The 21,300-nt window shown below is 47.0% G+C and overlaps 1 protein-coding gene across 1 annotated transcript in view; it reads left to right on the forward strand.

Annotated features, from left to right (window-relative positions):
• Nucleotides 1-7,666: 7,666 nt before the first annotated feature.
• Nucleotides 7,667-21,300, forward strand: part of LOC309550548 (C4b-binding protein alpha chain-like) — a gene marked incomplete at its 3' end in the record, with an annotated part of 114,328 nt that continues 100,694 nt past the window's right edge. Inside the window, exon 1 of the mRNA XM_082250902.1 lies at nt 7,667-7,882. Coding sequence (XP_082107028.1) covers nt 7,798-7,882 — 85 coding nt within the window. The 5' untranslated portion in view covers nt 7,667-7,797. The remainder of the gene's footprint in view (nt 7,883-21,300) is intronic.

Raw genomic sequence — 21,300 nt, forward strand, 5'->3', positions numbered from 1 at the left:
AGATGAGCATGAAGAGGAAGAGTTGTGGTCCACTCCCCACCACCAGAAGCAGCCTTGTCGTTGTCAATTGCTGGACCTGTGGCAACGCAGAGAGAGGAGTCTGAAGAAGAGAAGTCAGAGGAGGAAGGTGGCTTTGAGGAGGTGGAATACCAGCCACAGCAGGCGTCCCAGGGGGCTTGTTCTCACCTTTCGGGGACCCTTGGTGTTGTACGTGGCTGGGTGGAGGAAGAGACCTTCAATGATGTCAGTGAGGACAAGGAACGGGACATGGCTAGCTTGGTATCCAACCTTGTGCAAATGGGGAGTTTGCGGTTGTGCAAATGGACTGACTGACTGTTGTTAAACGGGGAGTTTGGTCTGTCAGAGTTTGGTCTGTCACTGTGAAGCGGGCGTAACCCTTACACTACTTGACCGATAAAACATCATACCTGATCGTATTCACACAATGGATGTTTTAAAGCACGTTATTCCAAACAATTTAGGAATGTTAGGTGATTTATGCCCTTTATGGATCAAAACCCGACTCTGCGTCAACTACGTAATTTTCCATGGGAGTTTTGCCATGGATCCCCCTCCGGCATGCCACAGTCCAGGTGTTAGTCCCCTTGAAACAACTTTTCCATCACTATTGTGGCCAGAAAGAGTCCCTGTGTGTTTTAAAATACGCCTGCCTATTGAACTCTATGGCCGTTCGCCCGGTTCGCTGGTTCGCGAACATTTGCCGATGTTCGCGTTCGCCGTTCGCGAATGGCGAATTTTAGGTTCGCGACATCAGTAGTTGTGGGCCAGTGGCTTCCCAGCCTGCCATTGAGCGTTCAGTCAGGTTTTTTCCTGGCATGTGTGAACGACCCATCCCTGTTCGCTGCAGGGATGCTGCGGTGAGGTGGCTACCTCACTGGACGCCATGCGGTTTCGCACCGCAGTTCTGCTGCATCCTGGCTGCGACTCTCCCTGTCCTCTGTGCAGCGGCTTGATCGCTTGTGCGGGCTCCCCACGCCATTCAGAAGGTAAGTGACTCTGTGTGGGGACCTGTCTGTTTAGTGGGTGTCAGTCTGGGACTGTGTAACCCTGCTTTTCTGTACACACTATTGGGCTCCCTGTCTGGTTTTGCTGCCTTCTGTGGGCTGCAAGGAGGGGGGCTATCCTGCACTGTTCTGTGTTACAGACTGTGTGCTTTTTCTGTGTGACAGGCTGTATGCTGTGGGGCATGATGTGAAACATGTTTGTGCATACATGCGGCGGCCGCTGCTGCGGTCCGCAATTGTTTTATTATTACCGCAGGCGTGTGATGGCCATTACTGTATGAAGGGAGCGGCGTTTTTGGTGCCAAGCGCCGCCATTTTGGCGGCGATCGCTCCAGCCACATGTCAGCGCTGCATGGTCTCTGCCTTTGCAATCCTCCTCCGGCGGCCATTTTTTTGTAGCCTTCCATAGGCTTTATAGGAGCGGTCGTTATTGCATCACTTCCTTTACCCTGAGAACAGCGATCGATGCAGCAACCTGAGTGATCTCTCCAGGTTTACCTTTTTTATTCCTGTATTCATTGCCTAAAGTTTGTACTTCTCCCTGTGGGGGTCGGTGTGTGCTGTGTGTGTGCGGTGGGCTGCGCTCGCCGCGATTTTAAAGGGGCAGTAACCCTTTTTTTCCTGCAAACTTTTGGGGGCATGGATTCTCAGGAAAGCAAATTTCCTCCCACTTTAATGGGAGGCCAATGGGCTGCTGCTGCTCCCCCCGAGGGGGGCGATTTGGCTACCATTGTGGCTAACCTAGCTGCTCAGGTGCAGATGCTTGTGGCTGCTCAATCCACATAACGGCCCAGAGTTTCAATTTCCTCTGATTCAGAGGGCGATGGTGATGGGGCTGCTATGGCTGGGGTCCCCTTATCGGGGTCCCGTTCGTCCCTGGACCTTGCAGGGTCGGAAGGGAAGGCAGAGGTTGACGGGGTTGATGATTCCCCCCCTGGCTCGTCTGAAGAGCTTGCAATCATGGATGAATTGGTTGCTTCTATCAAACAAACGCTGCATTTGCAGGATGAACCATGTCCTCCTGCCATCCTGGCCTCTTATGGGACGCAGCGGAGACGCAAATCATCGCAGGTTTTTCCTTGCACTGAGGATTTTCAGCGCGCTGTTAGTGAACAATGGCGCAATATAGAGAAGCCTTTTGCTGTGCCGAGTAAGTTCAAGCTGCGTTATCCCTTCACACCCGCCACTGATGAACGTTGGTGTGTGCCGCCTCCGGTGGATCACGCGGTGGCAGTTTTGAATAAATCTACTGCGATTCCGGCGGAGGATACCCCGGTGTTCCGGGATCCCACGGACAGGAGGCTGGAGTCTCTTGCCCGCCATACTTACTCGGTTACCGGTTCCATGCTGAAAGCTATTTTTGCTTCCCTTATGGCAGCTCAGGCTGTCGCGGATTGGACGCAGGTGCTCAGGCGCGTCCTGGTGGCTGATTCTGCACCGCCAACAACGTTGGCTATGGTAGATCAAATTCATCAGGGTGTCATGTATTTGTGTGATGGGGACTTAGATATAGTCCCTTTGGCTGCACGTGTGCACAGCGTGGCGGTGTTGACACGCCGTTTGATTTGGCTGAAATGTTGGTCTGTGGACCAATCTTCTCGCAAAACTCTAGCTAATCTACCTTATACGGGATCTCGCCTTTTTGGCGAATCCTTGGATACGCTGATAAAGGGGATCACTGGGGGTAAGAGCACGCTCTTGCCCCAGTCTCACAAGGCTAAGGTTGCTCAAGGTAAGAAGCATGCTTCGTTTAGACCCTCTCAGGGGTCCTTTCGTGCCTTTCGGTCGCACTATAAGGGCAAACCCTTCAAAGGTCAAGGCTCCCAAAAGAAGCCGTGGACAGGTAAGCAGAAGTCCGGCCAGCCCGGGTCCGCTGCCCATAACAATGCGGCCTGAAGGGGCGCCCTCACCCAGTTCTGGGGTGGGGGGACGTTTGCACGGTTTTCTTCAACCCTGGCTGGCCCGCGTTCGGGACAGGTGGGTTCAGGAGATCGTTCGGTCCGGTTACAAGATCGAGTTTCTCTCTCGGCCGGCGAGCAGATTTTTTCCCTCAAATCTTCAACTGTCTCCGGAGCGTTTGCGGGATCTGCACCTGGCTGTGCGGGACCTGCGGGCTCAGGGAGTGGTGGTTCCGGTGCCTCATCGGGACAGATTTTGGGGGTTTTATTCAAATCTTTTCACTGTGCCCAGAAAGGAGGGCAAGGTACGTCCGATCCTGGACTTAAAAGCTCTGAACCACTTTGTGCGGGTTCGCAAGTTCCGCATGGAATCCCTGCGCTCGGTGGTAGCTGCTCTAGTTCCGGGAGAATTCATGGCCTCCATCGACTTGAAGGATGCATACCTTCACATCCCCATTTTCGAGGGTCACCAGAGGTACCTTCGATTCGCCATTGCGGAGGATCATTGCCAATTCGTGGCGCTGCCTTTTGGTCTCGCTTCGGCTCCGCGGGTGTTCACCAAGGTGCTTGCACCGGTTCTGGCCTTATTGAGAGCCCAGGGCATCTCGGTCCTGGGGTATCTGGACGACATTCTGGTTCGGTCTGCGACCAGTCAGGGTCTGGTAAAAGACCTGTCCGTCACGATGCAAACTCTACAGGAGTTTGGTTGGACGATAAACTTTCCAAAATCGACGCTGTGTCCGTCGGTTCGTCTTCCCTACCTGGGAATGATTCTGGACTCTGTTCAGGCGAAGGTCTTCCTGCCGGAAGACAAGCTCAGGACACTTCAGGAAGAAGTCAGGTCCCTCAGGGACGTTCCATGCTCGTCCCTCCGGACGGGCATGAGGTGTCTGGGATTGATGGTCTCGGCCTTCGAGGCGATTCCCTTCGCCCAGTTTCACACGAGGGGTCTCCAAGCGGAGATCCTGTCCAGGTGGGACGGGCGACTACAATCTCTGGATCTTCAGATCTCGTTGAGTCCTCGCACCAGAAGGGCAAGTCATTTCGTCCTCTTTCGTGGACGGTGATCACTACGGATGCCAGCCTGTCGGGCTGGGGTGGTGTTCTGGGCGTTCTGTCCGCCCAGGGTACTTGGTCGGAGGGGGAATCCTCCCTTCCGATCAACATTCTGGAATTGCGGGCGATAAATCTCTGCCTTCGACGTTGGACGGACAGGCTTCAGGGCCGTCCGGTTCAGGTGCAGACGGACAATGCCACAGCGGTGGCCTACATCAACCACCAAGGGGGCACCAGGAGTGCCCGAGCGGCTCGGGAGGTGGCCGACATTCTGTCTTGGGCCGAGACGCACGTCCCGGCGATAACAGCGGTTCACATTCCGGTGGTGGAGAACTGGCAGGCGGATTATCCCAGGGGGAATGGTCACTCCACCCGGATGTCTTCCAGCTGTTGTGCGCGAAGTGGGGTCTTCCGGATGTGGACCTGTTCGCGTCTCGTCTGAACAACAAGGTGGGAAGGTTCGTGGCAAGGACGCGCGATCCTCGTGCAGACGCGTCGGACGCGTTAGTGGCTCCGTGGCATCAGTATCGCCTGATGTATGCATTCCCACCGATTCAGCTGCTATCCAGGTTCCTTCGCAGGTTGTCCTCGGAACCGCTCACGGTGATTCTGGTGGCGCCAGACTGGCCTCGCCGGTCTTGGTACGCAGACCTCATGAATCTGGCGGTCGACGCTCCGTGGCGTCTGCCTCTTCGAGAAGATCTTCTGTCTCAAGGACCGATATTCCATCCTGCTTTACAGTCGCTGGCTTTGACGGCCTGGCTGTTGAAACCAAGGTCCTGAGGGATAGGGGTCTCTCCCCTGAGGTCATTCACACTTTGATCAACGCTAGAAAGACCTCTTCGGGGAAGGTTTACTACCGTACTTGGAAGGCCTATTTTGCCTGGTGTGAGTCCAGGGGGTTTTCCCCTCGCTCATACTCGGTGTCTAGGGTGTTGTCTTTCCTTCAAACGGGTGTGGACCAGCGTTTGGCATTGGCCACGATTAAGGGTCAGATTTCTGCGCTGGCCGTTCTTTTTCAACGCCCTGTGGCGTCTAACTCTTTGGTTAGCACCTTTGTTCAAGGGGTGCGACATTTGTTCCCTCCTAGGAGGGAGCCTTTGCCTCCATGGGACTTGAACCTTGTTCTGTCCGTGTTGCAACATGCTCCTTTTGAAAAGATCAGGGAGATCTCGTTGTCCATGTTGTCCAAGAAGGTCGTTTTTTTGGTGGCGATCACTTCGGCTCGCAGAGTGTCGGAGCTGGCAGCCTTGTCCTGCAGGTCTCCGTATTTGGTGATTCACTTGGATAAGGTGGTCTTGCGACCTAACCCTTCTTTTCTTCCGAAGAGGATCTCGGAATTTCATCTCACTGAGGACATTGTCTTGCCTTCGCTTTGCGCGAAGCCTAAACATCCAAAGGAGGTGGATTTACACTCCTTGGATGTTGTTCGGGCGATCAGGGTTTACCTGTCATCGACAAAATCCTTTCGCAAGACGGATTCTCTATTTGTCCTTCCAGAGGGGCCTCGGAAGGGCATGGCGGCCTCTGCTTCTACCATCGCCAAATGGATCAGACAGACCATTGAACAGGCGTATGCTTTGCAGGGAAAAGTTCCCCTTATGCCTGTGAAGGCGCACTCTACCAGATCTCTGAGTATGTCTTGGGCCTGTCATCATCGGGCTTCTGTGGCTCAGGTGTGTAAGGCGGCGACTTGGTCATCCGTTCACACCTTCTCAAGGTTCTACAAAGTGGATGTTCAGGCATCGGCAGATGCTTCCTTTGGCTGCAAGGTTCTTAGTGCGGCAGTGCCTTAGGGTCCCTTGTTTTTGGGCCATTGGCTGTTTGGGATGTTTTCTTGTCGCTAGGTCATTTGTTTTTCCTGGGTTGTTGCTCCTGTTGAGCAAGTTTTTTTCATGCTGCCCAGCTGGTTTCCTTCCTTTGGTGAGGTTCCTTTTTTCTGCTGTGGGTACTGCGTTGCCTTAGGCGCGGCTGAGTTTCCCACCCCTCATGTATGCACTGCTTTGGGACGTCCCCATAGTGACGAATATGAAGAGGCGGCGACTGTCGGAGGACGTATGAGAAAACGTAATTTTTGTAAAATCTTACCTGTAAAATTCCTTTCTCTGAGTCCTCCGACAGTCGCCGCCCCCGCCCCTCTTTTGGGGTTTGTTTGTGTACTCTACTGCTATTCTACTGAAACTGAGGTATGGATACAGGAAGCAGGAGGGTATTGACTGAGGGGACCACCCCCTGGGGGTGGGATATGTTAAAAGCTTTAATATTGACATATTCTGTTGCCTAGCTACTCCTACGGAGCAAAGGTCAATAACCCCATAGTGACGAATATGAAGAGGCGGCGACTGTCGGAGGACTCAGAGAAAGGAATTTTACAGGTAAGATTTTACAAAAATTCCATTTTCCCCCAATGTGGGTTGCACTTCATCATCCACAGGCATATCAAACATATCTGGGGTGGAAGCATGGGAAATGTCCAGGGGTACTGTGTCATCCAAGGATGCAGGCTCCGCAGGCCTAGGTACGCCTGAGTCCAGGGCGCTTTGCTGGGAGGGCTGCTTGAGCTGGGCAGCTTCTGGGTGTAATAGAGCATGTCCCTGGGTTGTTCCTTAGCGGACGACTTAGGTCCCTTATGTGACTTACCCCCGGTGTCTTTCAGCGCGTCCGTGCCTCGTGCTGGACGTGGAGGCAGGGGGGTGCGGGCGCCATCTTGGAAGGCCTGGGCCGTGGTGGACGCGGGTTCTTTTTCCCCCTTCCTGGTCATCATGGGTCCAGCAGGAGGCTGAAGGTGGTTCTGGGCACAGCAGGGGGACACAGGGACACAGGGCAGCAGCAGTGGTCGGTCTGGAACAAAGGATGAGGTAAGGAAAGGATCGTATGAGGAGGTACAGCGGGAGCTCCATGAAGTGCAACTACTCACATATGGTGCAGGCCACGCCCTCTGTACGTTGATTATTTTCATTTCCATCAAACAATGTGGCATCTTTTCCTTCCTAACACATTACCCAGTCCATACCAGTATAGATCCTAACACATTACCCAGTCCATAGCAGTATAGATCCTAACACATTACCCAGTCCATACCGGTATAGATCCTAACACATTACCCAGTCCATACCAGTATACAGTAGATATCCAGTAGGATATTTTTCACGATTGAGATCTGACGTGTTTTTGAAGTGTTCCTTTCATTTTTTTGAGTAGTGTATACTAAGCGGATAACTTTCCTTTAGCACATTATCAATTGCAGACAGCTTATGAAATCTGGAATTTACCATAACAGCCATTGCAAAGGTGGACTACATGGCCCTTCCATGGACAATTCATGAACTGGCTCTTCAGATATGGATAAGATAGAAGAGTTGGCCAACATTCCAGCCAACAGGACCTCTGCTATCAGGCTGTACTGAGCTGAGGCTGGTCACAATTCTGGACTGCAGATCCCTAAAAGATATTTTTCGTAGCTGTAATGTGTTTCATATAGAATTATCAGTTCCTTGTTTGTTTTGGCACTCTCCATACATTCTCCTGTGTACATGTGAAATTCATGAAATGAGGATCCTGAGGTCTACAGTTCATAGAGAAGGTACGATGCCGACCAGGGAGGTCACACTCGGCTTGTTGAGTATTAAGTGTTTCCGGGTTTCAGAATCTTGAGCAGATCTTTACGTTTACCACAAAAGAGGAAGAGTGACTCTCTCATATGTATTGTTGATCAGAATCTCAGCTAGTTATTTCCTCTGTCAGTGTGTGATGTACAGAACAGGCAGTGATAAGACTGAGCACTGAGCACACTGACTGTAGCTGGGGGTCCGCCTGCCATGTCTGCCCCATGGTCCTATCTGCTGATCACCATCTGTCTCCTCTACCAACTGACACCAGCTGCTATCTCTCAGGATGGGGAAGGTAAGATACAATGTTTATTACTATCACAGAACCAATTTTTTTATATATTATTTTTAGTGGTCGGTGATTATGGAATATTATAAAATGATGGCAGGGGGTTATCCTGGGCTCACCAGGGAAGTGTAACGTTCATGCGTTTTTGTTAGTGGATGGATTTACAGCTGCAGAATTATTACACTCAGTAGCCTTGTAGAGAATCTGTTGAACAAACATATCCAACTCTCAGGACTTCATCACCGTGTACAGCCTGTTATATACCATATATATATTAATAGATGTTAATGGAGGGATAGAATATATGAGGATATATAGATGAGAGACAGGCTATTGTATGGTGAGCACTAGAAGTAGTATTAGGAGAGTTGCAGGTGATGGTAAAGCAGATAGGTTCTGATGTCAAGTGTAGTGCAGATGGTAAGAGGACACAGATGGAGTATACTTAGACAGAGTAACCTAGTGCAAGGATAGTTGAAGGTAGTCCCAAGAGCTAACAGTCTATGCAGATGATAGTGAATAGATAGATACAGATAGTCTTGGTAATTGCAGTAGATGACAGTAGGAGATTGGTTAGTAAGAATCCCCTGCGGGGTACTTATCACTTAGATAGGTTTAGGAGTAACAGTGTCCATTGGAGAGGGGTGATCCCGTAGCGAGATACGGATCACCAGCGAGGTTTCCGGCTTCAGTTCAGCAAGGGAGAATGTCAGCAGTTCCGACTTCACAGGAGTAGGTGCGGTGAACATGCGGTGAAGGTGAAAACAGCATGCCAGGGGTGATCGGGTGGCGAGACACAGGATCCGAAAACAGGTTCAGGTAGCGAGATACAGGAACGTGTCGAACTGGTATGCTGACTTCAGACAGCGGGACGCTCCAACCATGGCGGTTGAACGAGCGATGAGTGAGAGCAAACCGGCGATTGAAATAGCCGCTCATAGCGGCACTCGGCAATGATGTCATCCGGTCTTAAAAGGTATATGCGTCCCTTGTTACACAAGATGGGACGCAATTAGGAAAGGAGAAATATGGAGACAAGGGTACCAGAGGTACCAGAACATTACAGTACCCCCCCCCTTAAGGCCGGCTCCGGAAGGCCTCTAGAACTGTTTTTTCCGGATATTTCGAGTGGAAATTGCGAATCAGTCTAGGGGCATGTATATCGGAGGTATCCAGCCAGGTGTCATCTTGGGGCCCATAGTTCTTCCATCGTACAAGATACTGGAGTCTTCTATTAAAATGGGAATCCAAAATTTCTTTTATCTCAAATTCTTCTCCGCCCTCCACTTGTACAGGAGGTGGAGGTGAGATAGTAGGCCTTATTCCTTGGTTAGGAACATGGGGCTTCAGTAGAGACACATGGAAGACAGGATGTATTTTGAGGTCTACTGGCAATGTGAGTTGTACTGCAGCTTTTCCAATAAGCTTCTCTATTGGAAAAGGTCCCAGAAATAGAGGTCCAAGTTTTTTACTAGGGATTTTTAGTCTCAGATTTTTTGTAGAAAGCCAAACAAGATCCCCAATGGCATATTGGGGAGAGGGTTTCCTACGGAGGTCGTAGTACTTTTTTTGTTGGCTATGAGCATGGGATATGGTATTGTTGAGTAATCCCAGAGAATCCTTTATCTGGGCAAGATAATCAGATGCCACTGGATTACTTGATGGCAAGATACGTGGAGGAAGGAGTGTGGGATGAAACCCATAATTCAGGTAAAACGGACTTTGCTTAGTAGTGCTATGAGTAGCGTTGTTATAGGCGAATTCCGCCAGCGGGAGGAGATCTGCCCAATCGTCCTGTAGATACGAAGTATAGCAACGCAGGTACTGTTCAATGCACTGGTTAACTCTCTCTGTCTGTCCGTTGGTCTGAGGGTGGTAGGGAGAAGTAAGGTTACGCTCTATTCGCAGTATCTGACATAGAGCTAGCCAAAACTTTGAGATGAATTGTGAACCACGGTCAGACAGCAGTGTTTTTGGAATACCATGTAACTTAAAGACATGTTTCACAAGCAATTCCGCTGTTTGTTTGGATGAAGGTAGTTTTCGGATAGGAGTGAAATGTGCCATCTTGGTCAGATGGTCCACTGACACCAAGATGGTGTTGAATCCTTTGGAAGGTGGTAGTTCCACTATGAAGTCTAAGGATACCACTTCCCACGGAACCTGGGGTATCGGTAAACTACAAAGTAACCCCGATGGTTTCGTGTTGTCAATTTTAGACCTTGCACAGATATCACAAGATGAAACTAACTTTTTTACGGTTGTCTTCATGTCTGGCCACCAAAATTGCCTAGTGAGGAGATTGAGAGTTTTAGTCATACCCATATGTCCTGCCATAGGTACATCATGCGACAATTCGAAGATCTTGGTTCGCATAGTAGGGGGTATGTATAATTTATCGTTGTAGTAGAGGAAGCCTTCTGCGTCAGTAGTTAGTTGTGGTGGAGGTGAATCCAATCCTATGCTGTGCAAAATCTCCTCCTTCAGGGAGCGAACGACTCCGATAATACGTTCAAGTGGTATTATAGGAACTGAGGGAACCTCAGTACAATCTTTCTCGGCTAGTCGTGAGAGTGCATCCGCTTTTTTATTTTTGTCTGCGGGCGTGTAAGTCACTAAAAAATTAAATCTCAGAAAGAATAACGACCACCGTACCTGCCGGTGGGAAAGAGTTCTATTAGTCTGAAGGTATTGAAGGTTTTTGTGATCAGTATATCTCAGAATTGGCAATTGAGTGCCCTCAAGTAGATGTCGCCAATTCTCTAACGCCAGTTTTATTGCTAATAACTCCTTCTCACCTACTGGGTAGTTCACCTCGGGGCTACTTAATGACTTTGAAAAGAAAGCAACTGGGTGAAGAGGTGAGGTGTTTGTTGGTCGTTGTGAGAGAACTGCTCCTACTGCCATATTAGACGCATCTACCTCCAAGATGTATTGAAGGGAGGGGTCTGGATGGCATAGTATGGGGGCAGTAGTGAAGCTTGATTTCAGCAGACAGAATGCTCCATTTGCTTCTTTTGACCAATTAAATGGTTTCTTCGTGCTTGTAAGTTGTGTGAGAGGTTTCACAATCGCAGAGAAATTCTTAATGAATTTCCTATAGTAATTAGAGAATCCTAGGAACCTTTGTAATGCTTTGCGAGTGGTTGGCACAGGCCAATCCAGAATGCAGGATATTTTGCTCATGTCCATTTTGATTCCACTTTTAGATATAATATACCCTAGGAATAGTACTTCCTCTTTATGAAACAAACATTTCTTTGATTTAACATATAAGTTATGTGCAAGTAGTCTTGACAACACAAGTCTCACATGTTTTATGTGCTCAGGTAAGGAATGAGAATAGATAAGTATATCATCCAAATATATTACCACACAAACATCAAGCAAGTCTCGGAATATCTCATTTATAAACCGTTGGAAGGCTGCGGGAGCATTACATAGCCCAAATGGCATTACAAGGTACTCAAATAGTCCGTATCTGGTTCTGAATGCCGTCTTCCATTCATCCCCTTTACGGATTCGAATTAAATTGTATGCCCCTTTTAGGTCCAATTTTGAAAAGAAAGAAGCCCCACGCACCTGTTCGATAAGTTCAGGAATAAGGGGTAAAGGATAACGATCCTTTATTGTGATGGCATTTAATTGTCTGAAATCAATGATAGGCCTAAGGCTAGAGTCCTTATTGCGGACGAAGAAGAGCCCAGCAGCAGTGGAGGAAGTAGAAGGTCGGATGAATCCTTTTGCCAAGTTCTCATCCAGATACTCCTTAAGATGAGAGGGTTCATCCTGTGAGAGAGGATAAACATGTCCGAAAGGCAACTTGCTATTAGGGAGTAAATCGATACAACAATCATAGTCCCTATAGGGAGGTAGCATTTGAGCGTTTTTCTCAAGGAAAACCTCCGATAAATCCTGATAACACTTAGGAATAATGTCATCCGGCAGTACAGACAGGATCCTAACATGTGTGGGGAGGTTACACGTCGTCTCACAATAGTGAGAAGAGAAGGCTAACGTTCTTGTTTTCCAATCGATGATTGGTTGATGTATGTGTAACCAGGGAAGTCCCAAAATGATTGGAAAATGTGGTGAAGTTAATACATCAAAGGTGGTGGTCTCCACATGAGACTCGTCAGCAGTTACAAGAAGTGCCTGTGTCTGACTGGTGATAGGACCAGAGGATAAAGGGGTACCGTTAATAAAACTAACGGAGACAGGTTTGGGTTTTGAAACAATAGGTATTTTATTAAGGGAGACAAAACAAATGTCCATGTAGTTTCCACAAGATCCGGTGTCAATCATAGCGTTGGTGGTGATCCTAGTTTGGTCCCACTGCAATGTTAATTGAACAAAAAGATAGGGATTAGAAAAGGAAGTTGTGAGTCCCCCTAGTAAGACATTTGAACACTCACCCTCTTTTCTGCGGACAAGAGGACAGCCGTTTACCAAATGATTCGGGGATGCGCAGTACATGCAAAGATGTTCGGTTTTCCTCCTGGCACGTTCAGAAAGGGTCAGAGGTGGACGTATCATTCCTACTTCCATAGGAGTAGGGTCAGCAGGCAACATCCGAGAAGGACTGGAAAATGGTGAGCCCATCTTCTCAGCCTTTCTTTCTCGTAGTCGTCTGTCAATATTGATACTGGTCTGTATCAGTCCCTCTAGAGTGCCAGGTACATCCGCTCGGGCGAGCTCGTCTTTAACGGCCTCAGATAGGCCGAGTCTAAACTGCGTTCGCAAAGCTGTGTCGTTCCACCCTGAATCAGGGGACCATCTTTTAAAATTCGCCACAAAATCTTCAACAGGTCTCCTTCCTTGTTTTAAGGCCCGTAATTGGGTGTCAGCGGTACTCTGCTTGTTGGGGTCTTCATATAAAGTAGCAAGTTGTGCTAGAAATAAGGGATAAGAATTAAGGAGTGGATCATCCTTTTCAAAGAGAGCATCTGCCCAGGCCCGGGGTTCACCCGTTAAATAGGAGATGATGGTACAAACCTTAATTTGGTCAGTGGTGTAGGTTAGAGGTTTTAACAAAAAAAACAATCGACATGCGTTTTTAAATTCACGGAATTTGCTCCGATCACCAGAAAACACTATAGGAGGGTTTATCTTAGGCTCACGGGGCTGAGCAGCAGGAGGCTGTGTGAGACGGCCAAGCTGCTGTCTCAAGGTCTGATTTTCATTTTGTACCTCTGTAAGCGCAAGGATCAATGCATCTACTTGCTGTTTTAATTGTAGTACATGAGTGGATAATTCTGCTGAATCCATATTTTTTTTTTAAAGGCTCGTTCAATCTGTAACGTTCATGCGTTTTTGTTAGTGGATGGATTTACAGCTGCAGAATTATTACACTCAGTAGCCTTGTAGAGAATCTGTTGAACAAACATATCCAACTCTCAGGACTTCATCACCGTGTACAGCCTGTTATATACCATATATATATTAATAGATGTTAATGGAGGGATAGAATATATGAGGATATATAGATGAGAGACAGGCTATTGTATGGTGAGCACTAGAAGTAGTATTAGGAGAGTTGCAGGTGATGGTAAAGCAGATAGGTTCTGATGTCAAGTATAGTGCAGATGGTAAGAGGACACAGATGGAGTATACTTAGACAGAGTAACCTAGTGCAAGGATAGTTGAAGGTAGTCCCAAGAGCTAACAGTCTATGCAGATGATAGTGAATAGATAGATACAGATAGTCTTGGTAATTGCAGTAGATGACAGTAGGAGATTGGTTAGTAAGAATCCCCTGCGGGGTACTTATCACTTAGATAGGTTTAGGAGTAACAGTGTCCATTGGAGAGGGGTGATCCCGTAGCGAGATACGGATCACCAGCGAGGTTTCCGGCTTCAGTTCATCAAGGGAGAATGTCAGCAGCTCCGACTTCACAGGAGTAGGTGCGGTGAACATGCGATGAAGGTGAAAACAGCATGCCAGGGGTGATCGGGTGGCGAGACACAGGATCCGAAAACAGGTTCAGGTAGCGAGATACAGGAACGTGTCGAACTGGTATGCTGACTTCAGACAGCGGGACGCTCCAACCATGGCGGTTGAACGAGCGATGAGTGAGAGCAAACCGGCGATTGAAATAGCCGCTCATAGCGGCGCTCGGCAATGATGTCATCCGGTCTTAAAGGTATATGCGTCCCTTGTTACACAAGATGGGACGCAATTAGGAAAGGAGAAATATGGAGACAAGGGTACCAGAGGTACCAGAACATTACAGGAAGGGACCTTCATTCCTCTATCATACAATAATGTGCAGTGTGCTAAAGTAAGTTTAATGTTAGAGATTGGAGCTTTTTACCTTTTTAATAACATCCTACTTCTATGAAAAAGCCTTAACCTCTTGCCTACCATCAAATACATTTGTACAGCAGCAGGGCAGGTGTGCCTTAAAAGTCACATGCCTCACATATACATCCATGGTGCACCACTTTTCTTGGCTGAGAGCATGCTCACTGAGAGCTGAGCAAGCTGTCATTAGTATCACCATTTATAATCAGGAGCCAGTAGGAGGGGCTCCCAATCACAGTAGTCATGTGTGCGCTCCTGCACTATCATAGATGCTGGTTCCAGCATCCTGATTTTAGCTGTGGCATTCTCCTTGTATGTCTGTCCACCTGCAAGGTGATTGATGCAGCCAATCTCTGGGTGGAGACCAAACCTGATTAAAACCAGCCAAGCCTGCAGTCTCATTCTTGTGATAGCGTGTGTAATACCTGATCAAGCTGTCTGTTTGTCTACCCTGGTTTGCTAGATTGGTTTACATTGTTGATGGCCTCAGATCAGATACTGATCATTCTCTCAACTCTGCCTGGCTTTGACTTTAGATATTGAGCCTGACTATTCTGAACCTTGCCTGTCTGCCAACCACAAGTACCTGTTTGCTTTGTTCAGTTCGTTCATGCCCTGGCGTGGTGGCCAGGTACTATAGCATTGTTTATAAGTCCTGGGGGCGACCTTGAACCAGTAGGCCTGCTTACCTTGTGGGAAAGGGGGCTGCTATAGGTGAAGAACACAGAAGCCAGCTATAGTGTCTGACCACCTGCATTAGGGGTAAGCATGAAACACATGATCAGGAACGTCACCGCTGCCACCTGTTCAGAATCTCTTAAAGGGGTGGTGGGGAACTGCATTGTACAAGTAAATACACTCTCTGAGCACTTTATCCAGAACACCTGTACACCTGCAATTATCTAATAAGCCAATCATGTGACAGCAGCTCAATGTGTAAAATAATGTGGATACAGGCCAGCAGATTTAGTTAGGAATCCTTCACATCTGCAATTAGCTTTCTCACTAGAAAGAATCTGCAATTCTTCCTGGCAGAGAAATTTTGGTCCCATGCACACATTGTGTGCCAAAAGCCATTAGCAGGGGGCCCTTGAGCCCAGGAAATTATTTCAAGGGTTCCCTCGTGTTAAATAGATTAGGAAAGGTTTCTCTAGAGCTTAGGAGGGAAATATCTTATTGAGGACAGAGGACAATGGCCAAACTGGTTGGAGCTAACAGGCTCTGGCCACTCAGATAACCGCTCCATACAACTGTTCTGAGATGGAAAGTATCTGGGAATCCACAATGCACTGAACCTTAACCACTTGCCTACTGGGCACTTTTACCCCCTACCTGCCCAGGCCAATTTTCAGCTTTCAGAGCTGTCACACTTTGAATGACAATTGCGCAGTCATGCTACACTGTACCCATATGAAATGTTTATCATGTTTTGCACACAGAGTTTTCATTTGGTGGTATTTATTCACCACTGGGTTGAAAAAAAAAACTGTTTTTCTCTGTTATAGAAATTTGTAAACAGGTAATTTTTCTCCTTTACTGATGGGCACGGATGAGGTGGCACTGGTGGGCACTGATGAGGAGGCACTGATGAGGCTTCAATAATATGTGGCTCTAATGGGCACTGATAGGCATCACTGAAGGGCACTGATAGGAGGCACTGATGAGGAGGCCCTAATCGGCAGCACTGATGAGCAATGAATGGAAGCACTGATGGGCACTGGTTGGTTTCTGTTATACAATTTTCCAAACAGGTAATTGTTCTCCTTTAATGATGGGCACTGATCAGGCGGCACTGGTGGGCACTGATGAGGCTTTACTAATATGTGGCACTAATGGGCACTGATAGGCAGCACTGATAGGTGGCACTGATAGAAGACACCAATGAGGAGGCCCTAATTGGCAGCACTGAGGAGCAATGAATGACAGCACTGATGGGCACTGGTTGGTTTCTGTTATAAAATTTTGCAAACAGGTAATTTTTCTTCTTTACTGATGTGCGCTGATGAGGCTGCACTGATGGGCACTAATGAGGCGGCACTGGTAGGCACTGATGAGGAGGCACTGATGAGGCTGCACTGATATGTGGCACTAATGGGCACTGATAGGCAGCACTGAAGGGCACTGATAGGCAGCACTGATGGAAACTGATAGGAGGCACTGATGAGGAGGCACTAACTGGCAGCACAGATAAGCACTGATTGGCAGCACTGAGGGGAACTGGTTGGTTTCTGTTACAAAATTTTGCAAACAGGTAATTTTTCTCCTTTACTGATGTGCGCTGATGAGGCTGCACTGATTACCTGCACTGATGGGCACTAATGAGGCAGCACTGGTGGGCACTGATGAGGCTTCACTAATATGTGGCACTGATAGGCAGCACTGAAAGGCACTGATAGGCAGCACTAATAGGAGGCACTGATGAGGAGGCGCTAATTGGCAGCACTGATGAGCATTGATTGGCAGCACTGATGGGCACTGGTTGGCACTGATAGGCAGCACTGATGGGGACTGTAGAGGCAGCACTGATCATCAGGATACTGATGATAAGTGCCCTGATTATCAGTCCAGAAGTCCTCTTTCACACTAGCCGGTTACCGTCCCTCCTCTCACTTTGTGCCAGCGAGGAAAGGAATGCCGAAAACCAGTAAGTGTGTTTTACATCAGGATCAGCTGTGATTGGACACAGCCAATCACGCAGTAAAGAGCAGATGTCATTGGCTCTTTACCCTGATCGGTGATGCGCTGTGTCCTAGGGACACATCTCACCACCGGTCGGCACGCATGTGCGGCAAGAATGGGAGGACATGACATCCACCCAGAACTAGAGCGGTCCCACCCGGCTGTCATTTGACTATACGATGTGCAGGAACCAGTTAAAGTGCCCGCTACCCATCTCTAGCTGCTAGTACTGTAAAATAATTTATTCTCAAAGATTACAACTAAAGTCGGGTTTCAGTCTGTTTTCTAATAACGTCAGCATCTTCTGTGTGTTTACATTGGAGGGGTGGAAGATAGACATCTGCAGGATGAAAAAATTAGTTTAGCTTCTTTTCGATTCGGTAATCTAGTTATTTCTTTTAGTTAAATTCAATTAATTTGTTCAATTCGTATTTGGAATTCATATTTGGAATTTGTTTTATGTCTTTTTCAAATTTTCTTTGAATTTACCGATTTTATTTTTTTTAGATTCCAAACGTTCGAATCCATAAATTTTAAATCAGTCTAAATGAAAACTTTAGATTTTTTTTTGATTCAAATGTGGCAAAGTGAACAAACAAAAGAAAAATCTTCATAAAATGATTACAATGATTCGTTAACCACTTCCAGCCCAAGGACGTCATATGGCGTCCTGGGCTTTGATTGGAGATATCTGAATGATGGGTGCAGCTGCAGGCATCGTTCAGATATCATTTCCTTCACTGTAAGAACAATCATAGTGGCAGTTCAGACGCTTGATCGTTCTTACAGGTGGTGGGAAGGGACGCCCCCCCAACGTCGCTCTCTGGTGCTTCTACCGGCTCGCATGTGCAATAGGCAAGCTGGAGAAGGAATCCGCCAGTGGTGGAAGTTCACCATAGAGACTATTTAGGACCAGATGGTCCTCGGCAGTCTCTATGACTCTCTGCTAAGGCCGTATGGTCATCACTAGAACAGATCCAAACTCAGGGCAGGAGGATGGGAAGATTCCTTCACATTGGTTGGTTTCAACTGCTTTGCCGCCTTTTTGCCCTATACAGTATATCCCCTACAGCCCCCTTCCTCACTACAACTTAGCCAATCAAGGTACATAGCCCCCCTTCTATGCTATTGCTGCTTTCTTGTTTCTCCTGTCCCCCTAGTTATGCAGCCCCTCGCTTATTTATTTATTTATTTGGCTTCAGGCCAATCTCACTCTGCGCCCATTAATATCAATCAATCGCCACTTGAATGCCACAATCTATTTGAAGTATGAATGCTGACCATGTACATCCTTTTATGGTTGCAAATATATAATAATGTTTCTAACAAAGCTCTTGGTAAGTGGAAGTAAATTTGTGGTTTGTTTATTTTGTAACAAAGTCATGTTACAGTAACTCATGTAAATGGGCATAAACCGATTAAGAGAACTGGTAAAAAAAATTGCATTAAGACCTAGACCAAAATTGTATCTTTTGATGCTTTCTTTAATATGCTTCCACAAGCAAACTACTCAGGTGTGAATTAACCTTTAGTGTTGTTATGTTGTTAGTAATTTAGCCTGATAGGTGATGGTTACTGATCTCATCAGCCTGGAGGAGTAGATGATGGTCTCACTAACTTCTACAGCCTGGGGAGGGTTAGGTGATGGTCACTGATCTCTAATGCCGGGAGGGGTGGGTGATGGTCACTGATCTCTAAAGCCTGAAGGGGTAGGTGATGGTCAAAGATCTCTGCAGCCTAAAAGGGTAGGTGATGATCACTAATCTCTACAGCCTGGAGGGGTAGACAATGGTCAATAAAATCTACAGCCTGCAGGGGTAGATGATGGTCGCCGATCTCTACAGCCTGGATGGAGGGGTAAGAGATGGTCACTGATCTCTACAGCCTGCAACGGTAGGGGATTTATTTATTTATTACAGGTACTTACTCTATGTAATAAATGAAAATGGTCGCTGATCTCTACAGCCTGGCTGGAGGGGTAGGAGTTGGATAAGTGCTCAGTATATAGGGAACCTGGAGTGTGCCATACAGTTGAGGGACCCTTTAAACCAGGTGCTATAGTAAGCAACTAATGGATTGCACTTCTGTAAATAGTCTAATAATAAGAAAGCATCATGAAAATGTTCAAAAACTACTTTTATTTGTTATATCCTTGAATGGACTTACTAAGACATCACTATGGTCACTGTTGCCTGAGGAAAGGGTCCAGTGACGGCCCTGACTTATAAGTCTTTCTATCACAAAAACCTCTAACTAAGGTCTTGGTGTTCTAGTGACTGATAAAAATTGCAACTAAAAAAAAACTGGCCATGCTTCTAACTAAATACCTTGGTCTGTTTACATTCCAAAAAGGGGGGTCATATGGGGGGGGGGGGGGGTATTTGTACTGTCCTAGCATTTTAGGGCCTCAAGACATAGAAGAGGCTGTCAGTACATCAGTATTGATCAATTTTCTGATACAGATCAGCCCCTGTTGCTGCCTCTCACAATGTTAGGACCCTTTAAAGCCAGGCGCTATAGTAAGAAACCAATGGATTGCACTATTGTAAATAGTCTAATAATAAGAAAGCAGCATGCAAATGCTCAATAACTACTTTTTATTCCAAAAAAGATAAGTGCTATACAGCACCCCACTCCTGCGCTCAGAACCTGGTCCTCAGGCTGCCTCAATCCCGGAACTCCTGCTAGTACTTGGCATCCATTATGGCTAGACCTTGCTGCCCCTTACGACCGGGGTGGTCGACCAAACAATGTAGATACAAAACAAAGAAAGGGCGCACCAGCCTAGCGCATTATCCTCAGCGAGTTTATTAAATTAAAATAAAAATCAGCTACTCACAAACATTCGTGAAATTCAGACACATCAATTCCATAAAGCCGCCTCATAGCAGAGGTCCGATATCTCGTTGGAAGCAGAGGGCTCTGCTTCCAACGAGATATCGGACCTCTGCTATGAGGCGGCTTTATGGAATTGATGTGTCTGATTTTAACGAATGTTTGTGAGTAGCTGAGTTTTATTTTGATTTAATAAACTCGCTGAGGATAATGCGCTAGGCTGGTGCGCCCTTTCTTTGTTTTGTATCTACTTTTTATTCGTTGGATCCTTGAATAGACCTGTTAAGACATCATTATGGTCACTGTTGCCTGAGAAAAGGGCCCAGTGATGGGCTTGACTTATAAGTCTTTCTATCACAAAAACCTCTGGCTGAGGTCTTGGTGTGTTAGTGATGAAGCTCTATAGGAAAGCCTTTCAGCCCCTTCCACCTCAACCTCTCTAATCCCCATCTTAACCACCTCCCTCCTGGCCACTGCATGTAAACAGCTGGGCGGGAACTTTGTCGATTCAGGACGTAACCATACATCTAAGGGGCAGCCAGGGACCAGTAGGCTAGGCTTGCTTAACTTATAAATAGGGACGGCTATAGGTGACACTACACTAAGCAATTTTCCCTGACCGCTCGTATAGAGGCAACCATTATAGTACATTGATGTTAATCCAATTGGTTGATTTTTGTAATACAGAAAATACAGTATCCGGTATATAATCAGTCCAAATATTAAAATAGTCTTAAATGTGGTACTCTCCATGCTAAGGAGGAGTAGCAGGATGTGTTTTGGGGTGCAATTAAAGGTATGCCTATGCTTTGCGTAAAACAAAATATTTTAGGAAATTGACAACTTTGTTTTTGAAATTTTAAATTTCATTTTCTTTCTGCATTTACCAAAAACCTGAAGTCTTCAAAAGGCTCACCATGCCTCTTAGAAAATGTCCTGGGGTGTTTAATCTCCAAAATGGGTTTACATTGTGGTAGTTTTTACTGTCCTGGTACTCCAGGCCTGCAGTAATGTGATAGGTGGTCAGAAAATGTAATGTGCTTATGCTCTTTGAAAGCCCAAAGGCGCTCCTTGGATTTTGGGGCTCTCTATGTTTCTAGGCTGTGAAAAAATCTCACACGTGGTATCCCCATAATTGGGAGGCATAGCAGAATATGTTTTGGGGTCTAATTGTAAGTATGTCTTTACTGTGTGTGAGAAATAACTTAAATGACAAACTGTGAAAATAAAAAACACATTTTATTTAATGTGACAGGAGTCACTTTGGGCATGGGGGTTGTGGACCACAAATTCCTTTAGAGAGGTTTGGGGGCACCATGCCCAGCCTTATGGGGATCTCTTATGTTTAAGTCACCCTGCGTCTATTATGGATGCAGGGTGACCAAGAGGGTGGTGAACACTGAGAATATGGTTTTGACTACTTCAAATGGGACAGTAATATGCATTAACAATATCTCTCAGGAAATATGGAGATCTATCTTATTTCTTTAATTTCTTTACACTGTCAGGCACAGGAAGTGCAGCTCCTAATTTGGGCGTCCAGGAACTATGAGAGACACCATGTCTGCTAATCATTGAAGTGCTTTTGTCTAAAATAGGGTCTGAG

The sequence above is a fragment of the Pelophylax lessonae genome (genome assembly GCF_965119305.1).
Source record: "Pelophylax lessonae genome assembly, chromosome: 1".
Taxonomy (NCBI): domain Eukaryota; kingdom Metazoa; phylum Chordata; class Amphibia; order Anura; family Ranidae; genus Pelophylax; species Pelophylax lessonae.